Source organism: Amphiura filiformis, chromosome 3, assembly GCF_039555335.1.
Source record: "Amphiura filiformis chromosome 3, Afil_fr2py, whole genome shotgun sequence".
NCBI lineage: Eukaryota > Metazoa > Echinodermata > Ophiuroidea > Amphilepidida > Amphiuridae > Amphiura > Amphiura filiformis.
This window is the reverse complement of record NC_092630.1, coordinates 48,488,400-48,503,114: the sequence shown is the minus strand read 5'-3', so window position 1 is coordinate 48,503,114 and position 14,715 is coordinate 48,488,400. Positions and strand designations below refer to the sequence as shown.

The window sequence follows — 14,715 nt, the reverse complement described above, 5'->3', positions numbered from 1 at the left end:
GTGGCTTGCACGTTGGATATTTCACCGCTAAAAACGGAGCAAAACAGGGAATCGATGGACTGCTGATTAAGTGTAGCGCACAAAAATGTGGTGTGATGTTAAAACACAAACCCCACCGCACAGTACTAAAATTATTTTTTCTTCTCTTTCAGTTGGACATTCTATCTTTTATTCTTTTTTGCTTCATACCACCCACTTGCTAGCTCAGTTCACCAAGCACTAACACACACTGTTTCTGTTCTGTCTGTGGTGTGAGTGTGTTTGTTTGTCTGGGTATTCAAACAGAATCAGAGTGATAGATCAATGATTTGTTGCAACAAAAGAAACCATCTTTGACCTGTGAAAATTTCAAATGAACTTACACAGCCTCATAATAAAACTGGCTACCAAAAAATACAAACAAAACAACAAGAACAAGTACATGTCAAATGGCACTGACTAGGCAGCCATGAAACTTTCAATTGTTACTGTTATTTGCTTTCAGCCACTGGAACACATATTGATTCTTTGAAACCTTTCACTCCTAACCCAGATTAACATCATCATCACTAACTATCCCAATAGATGGAGGCGGCTATTTATGGTCAACACAGCTGACAGTTACCGTTGTCGTGAAAGGTTTAGATATGGATGGGCAATCTGTACCCACTGCTCTACTAATGGATGCCGTGGGATGAAATGATGTGAAATGGTTTTCACATAAAAAGTTTTGTTTGGTGTGTAATTGTATCACTACTTCCTCCAAGCCCTATGAGACTATATTGTAAAGTAAACATCACCGACAACACAACAATTACAGCACTTAACTTTTCTATTTCGTATCATATAATCACAGAAACTTAACAGAACAGAAAACTTGATACTTTGCGAGTCTTCCGAGACTGCAGAACTGCTCAAAGTAACTTTTAAGGGCGAGTGCTTAACATGCGAATGTTTGTACTGTTTTGTCATTTTTTATTTGCTTTCCTAATTTAGCAGATATTTTCCATTCTACATTTTGTAAACTTTGGACTATACAAAGCAGTCTTGTGAAAGTATGCAATTCTCTCGTTTATTTAACTTTTTGAAAATCTTTTACTCAAAAGGAATAACAAAAGTGCATTTACCTCTGCATTTCTTATTTTTCTTTTTTTCACCTGCCTTTTTTTGTATTATTAATATCTGGAAATATGTATCTCATTATTTTCCATGCTTTGTGCAGTGCACAGTGCTTCAAGTACACTTGCAGCAGTGAGTGTCCTCTTATAATTTCCTAAGCAACTAAATGACTGCAATATGCACTCTTCCACTACAATGGTGCTCTTGAGCATTTTCTATACCAAGCGCTACTGCATTGGGTTTGTTCTAGCACATCTCACCAAATGTCACTGTGGAAAGTGCTGGTGCACTTAACATGCAATTATCTAAGTTAACTGATTTGATCTGTGCAGTTTGATACCTCTCTTAATTCAGCAAAACTTAATTTGAGTAGGAACTTGGATTTGGTCATTTATATGATATGAAAAAGGCTGCCTTTTAAATACCAAATTTTTCTATTGGTTCATTTTGGAATGGACTCATTGCAGCAAGAGCACTTATGTATTTAGAGCCAAATCAAGGAAAATGTTGTCATTCAAATGGAATAACGTGAAGGAATTAAGTCATACTGTGTCAAATAAGGAACCAAATGTGGACAACAATTAACTATTAATTTCTTAATAAGCACTACTTTCTTCAAGACATGGTGTTTGAAGTGAAACAAAGCAGGGTGTATGCAAGTCATTTGTTTTGAATGATGTATGATAGGTGGTATGTAAACTTATTTGTTCTCTCAATGTAATGTTGATGACCACCCCCAGACCTTGGGCACCTCTTACCTTTGTTTTTGATGTTTAATATAGAATTTAATCTAGTCTTCAACTGCACTAACACACAATGGACCAAAAAGTCGCACACAAGAACAAATATTAAAGCCAACAAAATTTCAAACACAAACAAGCTACATTGGCTGTAGCCCCTGTACAACCATTAACATTTCTATCATCAACTTTGTACATGGTATTCACATGTAACACATCAAGCACGCATCAACAGATAACTATTTAGTATAAGCAGAGCCCAGATAGAGTTGGTCATGACCAGTATCCAATATGACTTGGGGAACAGGATGGGAAAGCTGAAACCAAATCCATTATCTTAATACATTCAAATATACAAGATCCAAATGAGAGCTCACCTGTCTTCCTTGTGTCTTTTCGTACACAGATCGATGATTTCCTTCACTTTGGGGTCAGTGACCTTCTCAAAACTGGCAGGCCTCACTCCCTGTTGGACAACAATGAAAGAGAAAAAGATACATTTAACAAATTATCAATTAAAATATCATAAATTGTTATCTTGCATTTTCATTTCTTTTTTTAGACTAGCTAAGTAACTACTAGACTAAATTGTGGCATTCCATATGTTCATAATTATCATCAATTTATATTCACTGGAAAAACATGCAAAAGTCCTAGGAATTGATTGCATGCATCTCTATTAAAGGTAGTAATCTAAATGCTAAGTCCCACTGTTTCAATTTACACAGATGTGAAAGATGATCTGTGTGCGTTATCTTTAAACATTACCAAATTCCACACCACAGTAGACTTTGTTTTGCCATAAACACGCTTGTTAGGACCATCAGATAACTTCGAGCCGATATTGGGATATTGGTTGAGCAGGTTGAGGCCGACAACTTGCAACCGAACACCAGCCTGAGGAGTACTGGCTGATTAAGCTCAATATCACAGCTTTGCTCATGGCAAGGCTGCTAGGTATCAGTGTCCGCAGACAGGGTCTATCTGGCTAGCTAGCTAGTGCAAGAATCCATACACTCAAGTTAGCGGCTAGCTATAGTTCCATATGGCATAGTATAAACTATTGCAGCATAGGTTTTCATTGTGTGACCAAGATGTGTCTATTGGAAAAGATAACGCTGGAGGGTTCAGAATGGGAAGTAAACTTTGTAGCAATAGAGGCCTTCCATGAATCCAGATCAAGAGATGAGAGAACTGAAATGATCGGGATAGTTAGCATGTTAAATTTTATGGGTAATCAATGCTGGGCACAGAAAGTTTTTTAATTCTATAGAAATGTTTTCAGTCTTATTACCAAACAACATGATTTGCCTGGGCTAAATACATTGCTTTCTGTATCTTTTTTGTAATAAATTTCCTTGCAATTTGATATGACTGGAAGTAATTTTTTGAAACTTATAATACACAAAGCTGAAAAAAATCTTTGATTGGGAATGAAAGTGATATACATGTAGAAACCGTTCTCTTCCCACTGAACGTATCAAATTGTATCGATTTAATTTACCAATATAGACATTTTCAATTACTTTCAGAAGTTGCATGTGCCAGAGATGCTACATGGTTTTGATAAAAAAATCCTAAAATGCCTGGAAACTAAACAGCTGTTTCCAAATTTTGCACAAAATTGGCCTAATATACATGTAAGCAAAGTTTTTTGAAACTTGAAATTTCCTAAAAAGCGGAATCTCTGATATGCAATTGTGTTTATATTAGTCTAGAGCAAATAAAATGAAGTGGGGTATTTCTAATCAAATTAAACTGTCCTTGTATCTGTTTTTGCATCAATAGAAGTATTTTAGTGTCTCATTACGTTTTACAGCATAATAAACGAGGAGCCTCTTAAATATCCACATACAGGATCGCAGCAAGTCAACAATGTAAGTAAACATGGTTTACAGATACGAATGATTGTGTTCTATGGCCAGTGACCTTTCCATCAAACAGAGTAGTGATCATTGAAACAGAGGCCTGCAAACTGATAGGGTATGATCATGCAGAATATTTTGCTTCATGTAAACAATTTGTTTTTGTTAGGTGTGACCAATTACAGACATTGTGAAATTGTTCATCCCACACAGCCGACACTAGCACAAATGTACAATAATTTGCTTCATTCATTTCTGCATTTCCGGGATTTTGAAAATTGACACTAGACCTTGACAATTAACAACTGCTTCATACACCCACCACCGCATCACAACACTGGAACCCCACACTGACGTAGTTTGTCTGTTACCCTTCATTGCCCAGCTGACAACTCCGGTAGAATGTACAAGTGGTTAATTTTGTGCTTGTAATTTTTCACGATTTGCCAATTTGAATTACTTGGCTAGTTTTCAATTCACAACTTTTAAAATTATTTTCTTACATACATGTAGACATATACTTTTAAAAACAGAACAAATTTGGGTGATTTTATTTTTGTGGGAGCTGCATTGAGCACAAAAAGTGCGAAAATTTCCATGAAAAAATTCCCCTTAAGGGCTGGGGTATGAGCGTTTGGACAGTATTTATTTTGGGACATTAGAGCACATCAGACATATCGAATTGCATTCTGAATCTGAAGAATGTCATTCTGATATCAAATAATTTTGATTTTTGAAATTAGCAATTTAATACACATTTTATGGCAAATCATTAAAATTGATATTTTGATATTTAACAGTACTTGAAGTAAACTTTATAAATCTGATGATTTATACTTACAGTGTATGTAGGTGGGATGAAAAGCCGACGATCAATTGAAAATTTTGACCTTTCATATTGAAGATATGGATTTTTTCCCCAAAACATACAAAAAAAATTCGGTCTTTTTTGGAAAAAAATCCATATCTTCAAGATGAAAGGTCAAAATTTTCAATTGACCGTCGGCTTTTCCTCCCTGCTACTTACACTTTAAGAATATATCATTAGATTTATATAATTTACTTCGAGGACTGTTATATATCAAAAATTCAAAAATATCAAATTTTTATAATTTGTCATAAAATTTGTATTATATTGTGATTTTCAAAAATGAAAATTATTTGATATCAGAAAGACATGCTTCGTATTCAGAATGCAATTCGATAGGTCTGAGGTGCTCTCATGTCCCACAAAAAATACTGTCGAAACTCAATAAACGCTCATTTTAGATCCCTTAAGCAGTACACTAAAACTTTTTACATAACCAAAGTTTTCATTGTGTGTACTTTGTAAAGGAGCCAAAGATATTATACCCAAAGATATAAAACTCAAATTTGCACCATGTACGTATAAATGCTATAGCAAATCTGCCATCTTATTTCTGTTTTTTGAAATTATGAATTAAAATCAACAAACAATGTCATCTTGGTTTTGCGCTCATGGATGGCAGATTTATAATGTGGACAGCATTTGTCGAAGAGCCTGAAATCTAAACAATCATTATTTATCTTTAAGCTTGAGCTTGAAGGTTTACACATGCAGTGCTTTACCAGGTGTATGTTTTTGGCACAACACATTACATGCAGATCAGCGAATAACCACACAAGTTTGCTGGGCGCAGAGCAAAATAATCTGGAGGTACACATACATGTAAGTTGCCTCCATGAATGACACACAAACATAGCTGAGTCGGTCCACTTTGATTCTACTTCATTGAATGGAGCACATATGCATGCATATTCTGTTGTTGTAATAATGAGGTTGTTTATAACAAAATGTCTAATTTTGAATGCAAGAAATGTGACAGTTGTGATTGACTAATAACATGACAAAAGTCTGAGATCTAGTGATGCAATACAGTGTCATAACTAGTGGCAAATGGTGGTCATAGACCACAAACCTAGCTGGGGCGTGTTGGGTGTTGTGGAGGTATCTGACCCCTGCAAAACGTTCCAAAAATGTTCCCCTGGTCATGAGGTTTATTGTCACCGAGTTTGAGTCACATACTCCTTACAGATGTTCAGAAAATGCAATCTTCGACCTTGGGGGGTTTAGCTGGGGCATGTTGGTGTTGTGGAGGTATCTGACCCCTACAAAAAGTTCCAAAAATGCTCCCCTGGTCATGGGGTTTGTTTTCACCAAGTTTGACTCCCGTACTCTAACAGATGTCCAAAAATTCAATTCTAAGATTTGACCCCAGATGACCTTTGACCTGACCTATGCATGATGTTCCATAATGTTCCCCTGTTCTTGAGGTTTGTTGTCACCATGTTTGAGCCCCGTACCTCTTACAGATATCCAGAAAATGAAATTCTACAATTTGACCCCAGATGACCTTTGACATGACCCTTGCACAGTGTTCCAAAATGTTCCCCAGGTCAGTAAGTTTGTTGTTGTGGAGTTTGAGCCCCGTACCCCTAACAGATGTCCAGAAAATTCATTTAGAAAATTTGACCTCTACATGACCTTTGACCTGACCCCTGCAAAATGTTCCCCTGGTCATGAGATTTGTTGTCACTGAGTTTGAGCCCCATACCCCTTGCAGATATCCAGAAAATGAAGTTATAAAGATTTGACCCCAGATAACCTTTGACCTGACCCCTGCAAAGTGTTCCAACATGTTCCCCTGATCATTAAGTTTGTTGTCACCAAGTTTGAGCCCTGTACCCCTTACAGGTATCCAGGAAATGCGTTTCTAAAATTTGACCTCTGCATGACCTTTGACCTGACCCCATAAAATGTTCCCCTGGTCATGAGATTTATTGTATCGAGTTTGAGCCCCATACTCCTTACAGATGTCCAGATAATGCAATTGTAAGATTTTACTCCCTTAATGACCTTTGACCCCAATTCTGTGTGCAAGGTATGGGCACTGGGTAAAGCCGATGCACATGTGTAAGTAACGTCATTGTGCTATGTAATATGTGGCAGAAGAAGCATTTTGAAGATATATTTGGTTATATACCGAAAATGCCCCTTTAATGACCTTTGATCCCAATTCTGTTTGCACCATATGGGCACTGGATATAGGCGATACATATGTGCAAGTTACATAATTGTAGGGTGTAACATGTAGGAGGAGAAGCATTTTGAAGTTTGTTGCCAGAAGAAGAAGAAAGAAGAATCGGAGAGCATTACAGTACCTAGCTGGGGGGTGTAAACCCCCCAGCTAGGTAATAACAGCTCAGCACATTCATTTTTGTTTCAAATTTAGCAGCTTCCAAATTATATCAAGGCAGCAGACAGCATTGAGGGAATAAGATGTAACATTAGCAGATATTAATATTGCAACTGATAAGACATTTGCACCCTGGGGAATGGCATACATCAAGTTGCTTCATGTAAACTGACTGTAACATGTACTTAAAACAAACATGATATCATGTCCAAAGTATACTTTGGCCTTCCGGGATATGCTCTAGATTGTTTTTGACAACTGATGATAATGAAGTGGTATAAAACCGAATCATAAATGGAAATCATTCCAAAAATATCAAATACAGGGCTTTATTTTTTATCAAATAGAATACTATTCGATAAACAATTCATACACAGGGATTTAATTTATTATTACTTTTTGATGTCATAATGATGGACTGAATCCGCTTTCATTCTTTTAGTGTTTTTTTTGTTGTTTAAATTTCCCATTTAATTGACAATTATTGTGAAGGAATCATATAAATACCACAATACCTTTCTGATTACCTTGTTGATTTATTTGTACTGAACAGTAACAAATCAGCTAGTATTCATAGCTGGCTTGTTTAGTGAGAGTTTAAAGATAATGTTGTGCTGTTATCATGGTTATACTCAGTGATGCGGAGATTATACATATTGCAGTTTTATTATTAATATTATACATGGGAAAGAAGATCCTGCCTCAAAAAAAAATGCATTCAGGATGTCAGTTTTATGAACTTTATGTTGATGTCATGTCATGATTAAGCAGACTGGAACTACTTATTGAAATCAAAGAACGTAATTAATTTCTAACAAACTAATTAACACCCTCTCTCTAACGGGGAAAATCAATAAGAAATATCAACAATGCCAACCACCTTCAAATTAACATTCTGCGAATTTCCTTAGCCTTTAAAAATTGTTTGGTAACAAAACTCAACAACATTCATATTTGCACTACTCTACCCAACAATATTGCAAATTTAATATCTCTACAACCAACAGCATCACAAAGTCATTGATAATTTTGACCCAAGATAAATGCCAATTTGTATAAATATTGCCTTCTTTTCTTTGCTTTTTCAATAGTGGAAATAACTCCTACCATAGGCATAAGCAAAATTTTGACAAGTTTAAAATAATACATGATCCCACAATAATTCTCTTCAGATGTATTCAAAAACATGTACCCATTGTACGGGAGTACCTGACTTATACTAAGTCTAATCACCTAACATGATTTATTATTGTATGGTTGCCATGGTGACTCTATTAAAGCAAAAACAGGTTTGTCAAAGAATTGCATGGATTCGCTATTTTGTAAGATGTATTTTTTTCACCTTGAATACCTGCACTAGATGAAATTCATCAAAACATTGTTCTCTGTATGAGTAAGATTTTTCTTACTCATGTTTATCGACCTAGAGTATGCAGTAATTTCAAATCATTATTCTCTGTAACATAATAATATCATACATGTAGACGTCAAATATATACAGAGCAAAATCATTGTTTAAACTTTGGAAGTAATGATTAAGTTACTTTTTATCACTGTATGAGCATGCCATCATTACAAATTTCACGATGAGAGAAGTAACACTTTAAGTGTCTCATCGATCTGCATTGTATCTTGCCAATGCCTTCTCCCAAGGCATGAATATGAATAAAGCCACATCCCTGTAGGCAAAGGTCATATAAAATGTATCTATAATAGATTTCTGGAAATTAAAAAATATATTGGGGCAAAAATCTACAGGCAAAAACGACACTCTTTCGCTTGATTCAGCAATAACATTATACCGGAATGTGTCAATCAACGTTGGATGAGGCAGACCATAACTCAGTGGTTTCTCAATCAATGCACAATTATTGTTTTATTTTCAGTTGTTTTATGTGTTGACTGATCGTGTCAAGTTAGTTGTATTAGCTTCACTAGACCATTTGAATGTTAGGATAACAACCAGTATCCATTTGTATAACATTTGCTGAATAATAAACAATGTAATCATGACAGATTTGCCAGACACATTCTCAGCACTTACTGTCTATATATATTTAAGGTAAGAAATCCATGACAGCTATTTGACATTATCATACCATGTGATGTGTCTAATGTCCATATCATACAAGCAGTCGCAGCATGCAATTTAAAAATCAAGCAATCAAACGCTGGTAGCATTTCCACAATCGCTACTAGCATCCAGTAATGGCTGGTGACGTAGCGACAAAGTGGCCTACAAGACAACTACAGTCCAACCTTTCTTATCAGGACCGCTTTTATATGGATCTCTCTGTTATCCGGAGCCCTGTGAAATCTTAACAGGAAAACATATTTTTGATGATTTAACACCTTAATTCAATGCTCTGAATGCTTAGAATAACATATTGCATAAAGCACTTTCAAGCCATTTTAGTGTTACCACCTCATGTTAAAACGATCTTTTGTCGTCTTAATTTCAGTACTTGGGACAGTTAATGCAGAATATTAAATGTAATTCACTTATCCGGATTTTTCACTTATCCGGATATCCGAATGCTTGGTCCCATCGTAGCCAGATAAAAGAGGTTGGACTGTGTTGCGATTTGACACTAGCGTATGCTAGAGACTTATCACTTGGATATCGTCAATCGCTTTTCCAACAAGTGATGTAAGTTAAATCACAAAAGTATGCTACGCTCCTTATGACTGATTAGTACAATATTGGCCTTAATTCAGTTTTCCACCAATGGAACCGAATTGCTTCAAATTTTTCTTTGCAATCAAAGAGTTGTAACTATTTGGACTATAATGAAACCAAACCATTTCCTATTTTCCCAGTAATTGAATTATGATGGATAGTTTCTAAATGCAATTTTAGTTTCATAAAGCATCGAAAATGCTATAAATTATCTTGAGCATAATACAGGAGTATGATTAGGAAAAACCAATCAACCTTTCATTCCAGTTATTTTCAACTCAATTTAGCAGCAACTTCAACTAGAAATTGACTTGATGTATACGCTGTCCATACCGAATGAATTGGAATACTATGTAGCAATGTTCATATTTACTTTGTTATCCCCTCTTCCTCATTTTGACATTTTACTCATTCATGTTTTCATCACTTGGCATTTCTGCTGCCTATAACTATCATAAATTATTCAGAGCTGCTCATCTCTCTGGGTATGTCATCCATCTTTCAGATTTACTATTGCAACATCACTCTCGACCTACAGCTCCAAGGCAGCGGATTCATTAATTCACATTGCTCGACCATCCCCATCTTTACTGATTAATAAACCTTGGAGGCCATCTTTATATCTTTCTGTTCATAAAATTAACAATATTTTTCACATATCAATGACAGGCCTTTTGAGCGCACAAACTTGACAGTGTTAAGTATAATAAAATATTCTGTCTGGGATCTATTTGTGCACCGAGGTCCGAGAAAAAATATCTAGTATTATTTCCATGCAAATAAGAAAAAATTGTTCAAATTTCTGTTCAAAATTCATCTGTTTAGCATGTTATGAAAAACCACTCAATGCAAATTATTACTTTCAATATGGATGCTTTCCTAATTATGGTATGAATAATTTAGCACATACAACAAAAAAAACCTTGGGCTGAACCAGCTTGGTAAAATAAGAAGCCAAATACCATTTTATTATTCACTTACATCTATAGAGAGAATTATAATTTACTGTTCTTGACATATGTTTGGTCAGGAGCTTAATGCAGTAAACCTGCAGATTAAGTATGATCATGGTTGTAACTGAGCTCTTTTAATTGAAATTATCAATTAATACTTTGACAATAAATTTGAATGCAACTTATTTTTCAAACCATCTTCTACATGTATAAAATCAGTACTTCAAGTGCAAGAAAAGTTTACTTATGACAGCATTCAAGCTTTGACTTACGTTTGGCGGACACCGGTGTGAAAAAAGTATTTAGGGGTGAAAACAATAAAAATTCTTGATTGTTTATATGTTTCCAAGGGTAAAATATCATCTAGAATCAGATTTTAGCACTTAAAACTCCCTATCTTTTATAGATTTCAAGAAAAATTCAATTTTATGTCCGATTTTGGCCGAAAATAGCCGTTTTGGGGTGACAAAAATTTTGACTTGCAGATTTCCTGTGAGTGTATGAACATGAAAACTATCAAATAGTGCCTAATTTTCTATGCTAATTGTGTAACAAGGATACAATTGTGATATTAAAAGCATTGAATGGGATCCACATATTTCGTTATTTTTGTAGCAGGGGTAGAAACTTGAGGGTTCGGGTGACAATTGATTTAGAAAAAAATACAATATTCGCATCATTTTCAATTTGAAAAGGCCATATCTCCACAATGATATGAGCTATAGGGATGCTTTAAGTGTTTGTTTGCTCAGCATTTCAATAGCTAAATGGTGATATAACAAACAAGTAAGCTAGATATACAGAAAAGAAAATAACTTGCAGAATGCTACCCCACCCCTAAGGATTTTGAGGCGTGAAAAAAGTCACAGATTTTGCAAAAAAATAAGTCCTTCAAAACTGGGAGGTTTGAGGCTAAACAAAAGACATGTTGCCCTTACCAATGCATCCCTCTAGAGCAACATGTTTTTGTTTAGCCCTTATATCCCCACTTTGAAGGACTTATTTTTTTTGCACCAATTTTTGCTCAAATTTGAAGACTTCGGGCAGAAATATGCCTGTACAGTGCTATGGGGAAAATTTTCAAGTTGAATTTTATGCATTTTTTATGTCAGATTCAGTTTCTACACAAAATTTCACCCTAGAAAATGTTCCTTTAAGTAGGATATCTTTCACTTTAAGTTCTCACCATTCTGGCCACCAAACGTAAGTCAAAGCTTGAACGCTGTCTTATACAGGTCTCCCAAGTTGTCACCATCGAGACTATTGATAATTCCCAGAATTGAATTATGTCACTTATGACCCAATATTTGGATTGGATGCCTCCTAACCCACTCCAACCACAAGCACACTGCTCATCTATTAGGAATTTCAAGTAGTCTGTCCCAACTTTGGGCAAAATCTCTAACGAGGTACTTCAAAGGCAGGCTACATGGAACTGCCTGGTGTGTTCAATAATGTATTTATAAAATTATCTAGGCCATAATAAAATTAGTTTTATAAGGGCACTTATACTGTTTGTGTTAAGAGAAAATCAATGAGTTGACTTATTCAGAGTTACATTTATTGAATTAGTATGTATATTGTCTGTCTGTTTCCAAGCCGACAAATGCAAGAACAGAGAGGACATGCAAAGAAAGAGACTACATGTACCTGAATTATTTAAGATAAGCCAAAACAAGTGAAAAATTCTTCCTTCCAAAATGATTTGACAATTTGAGCTAACACAATGATAACAGGACTTTGTAAACTAGTAAAGACACCAGCTTGTTTTATTTGCATCAAATCGCATGCATGAGTATGTGTGTCTTGGTACAACGTACGTACATGTACGTTGTGAATTTCAAGGAACATATTTGTGGGAAAGATTGTCTGCGGGAGTAAAGAGGAATACACTGACCCTATTCAACATGCGATACTACACAGGCTACTCCTTTGTGGCTTTTTGCCTTCTCTTCCATGCAGTGATTCCAGTTCCATGAGCACTATAATAATGGATGCATTTCAGCATGGTTGCCAAACCTGTGATTTGGTAGCCCAATTTGGGTGACTTTTGAAGATTTTCCAAATGACTTGTAAAAATTTAGGCGAAATTTTGTGGCAACACTGAGTTTCAACTGAATGCAGTCAATACTTGTCAAACTGTGCTATCTTTGGGAGTTTTCAGCTGATGTTACTGTGCACAGATGAAGGCAAACACCAAAACATCTTTTTTTTCTACTATTAAAAATTATACATTTGAAAAAGTAACTTACCGTTGTGACTCTTTTGTAAATCTGCGCAGCATTGTGACATTCTGCATATGGATACTCAGATGTGGCCATCTCCAGCATGCACATTCCGAAAGCGTAGACATCCACAGACTCGTCATAGTGTTCTTCATACATCTCAGGTGCCATAAATTCCGGAGTACCTTAAATACAAAATACCCAATTTCGCTTTGAGAGTTCACTGGCTGTGAAGAGAAGTAACAACCTGTGGGGGAAAAAGACCGCCAAGCAAAAAATTGACGGTGAGCAAAAAACATCTTGGTTAATCCTTGCGTCCATCAAAGAAGCTACAACCCCCTGCAAACTAGGAACACAACATGGGCTGTTAGTATCATACCAGAAAGCAAAAACAGAAATTTCCTACTTTTGTGATGAGCGTGACTGCGTATCACATGCGACCTGTACCTGGGAATGAGAGAAAAAATACAATTTTGTTTGCAGAAAACACAAAAAAATCCATTATAAAAAGTCACACACAAAACAGAAATTAAAATCGAAAGGAAAACAAGCACCATAAACAAAGATTTCTAAATAAATAATACTTTAGTACCTTAAATTTTAAGACAAAATTCACAACTAAAATTCTGCAAATTAACATTTTATTCCATAATTAAACTGATATGTTCTTTCCTTCTGGTCGCATGTCACAAGTTGGTACCCCAAAAAAGGTGGAGGTGTTACAATTTTTCGAATGTAGGTGAATGAAAAATGTCATAGTGAACCAACCCCTTGTCCTATTGAGCTGCTTTGGGTCTCATTTTAAAGCTAAAGAACAGGGCTAAAACTGTGTAAACTAGTACTGAAAAGTGAGTCAAACTAAATAAATGGCATCAGCTGGAATTGAAAATTGACGGGGTGGAGGAGCAGGTGGGTGAGGAGCAGGTGGGTGAGGAGTAATGTATTAGCATAGGAAAATGTAAGATTTCCATACTGTTGGTTTGAATAAATTATTGTATCTTCATAACTCCCTGTCATATTGAGCTTTTTAATGTCTCATTTTAGAGCCAATTACTCAAAGAAACAAGATTGACTTCAAAATTGATCAATTTCATATTCCATATTAGTTTCTCATTACATTTTGTACCACGGGTTGCCTCTAAATGCACAGAAGTCAATGCAATCACGTGCAAAAACTGCAAAGGTCCATATCTCCTTTAATATTCACTGTATCATGATAAATGTATGTATTTTCTGAAAGGAAATTGCACAAGGAAACTAATTTTTGCATTATAAAAATGGTAGGAAGTAGTGTTAGGAAAATATGAATGATTTATTAAATTTTAATTTAAAAATATCAACTTTTTTTGGCGCACCCTGTATATCGTGAATGCGATTGCATAATTTTTTTTGAAGGGTGAGACTGATGCATCACTATGTTGTGAACATATCCTAGCACATTGGACAAAATCCAACTTCAGACATTTGTTGTGGGATATTTTATGTGAATTAGGTCCAATTTGAGAAAAACGCATTTGAAAATTTTGATTTACATTGCGGCCTATGGGCTAATTAGTTGTTAATTAGGCAATTACACCAAAACGATAAACATTTTTGAGGTAAAAATGGTATGAGATGTTGCAGTTTTACAATATCTATAACATATTAAAAAATAATTTTTTTGACCATTTTGACCATGTAACACAAAATGGACCACCTCATGACATGCGACCTTCTATAAATTGTATTCAAACAGTGAATAACCATCGTTTTCACACTTCCAATAGCAATAATGGTATTGCATCGCACTTCACATGATGTACAAAAGCGTTACCCGATGACGGACAATTTAAATTTCATTTTCGGCTTCAATAACTACTACGTAGCCTTGACAATTTCCATAAACCAAACACATGGCAACTACAGAAAGATTTATGAGGTCATATTCAACCAGGTC

The 14,715-nt window shown here is 35.4% G+C and overlaps 1 protein-coding gene across 1 annotated transcript in view; it reads right to left on the bottom strand.

The window, feature by feature from the left end:
• LOC140148648 (uncharacterized) overlaps window positions 1-14,715 on the bottom strand; it is a 95,908-nt gene that overhangs the window by 65,656 nt on the left and 15,537 nt on the right. The window contains 2 exon segments of the mRNA XM_072170680.1: window positions 2,216-2,304; window positions 12,807-12,964. Of these exon segments, the coding sequence (XP_072026781.1) occupies window positions 2,216-2,304; window positions 12,807-12,964 (247 nt within the window).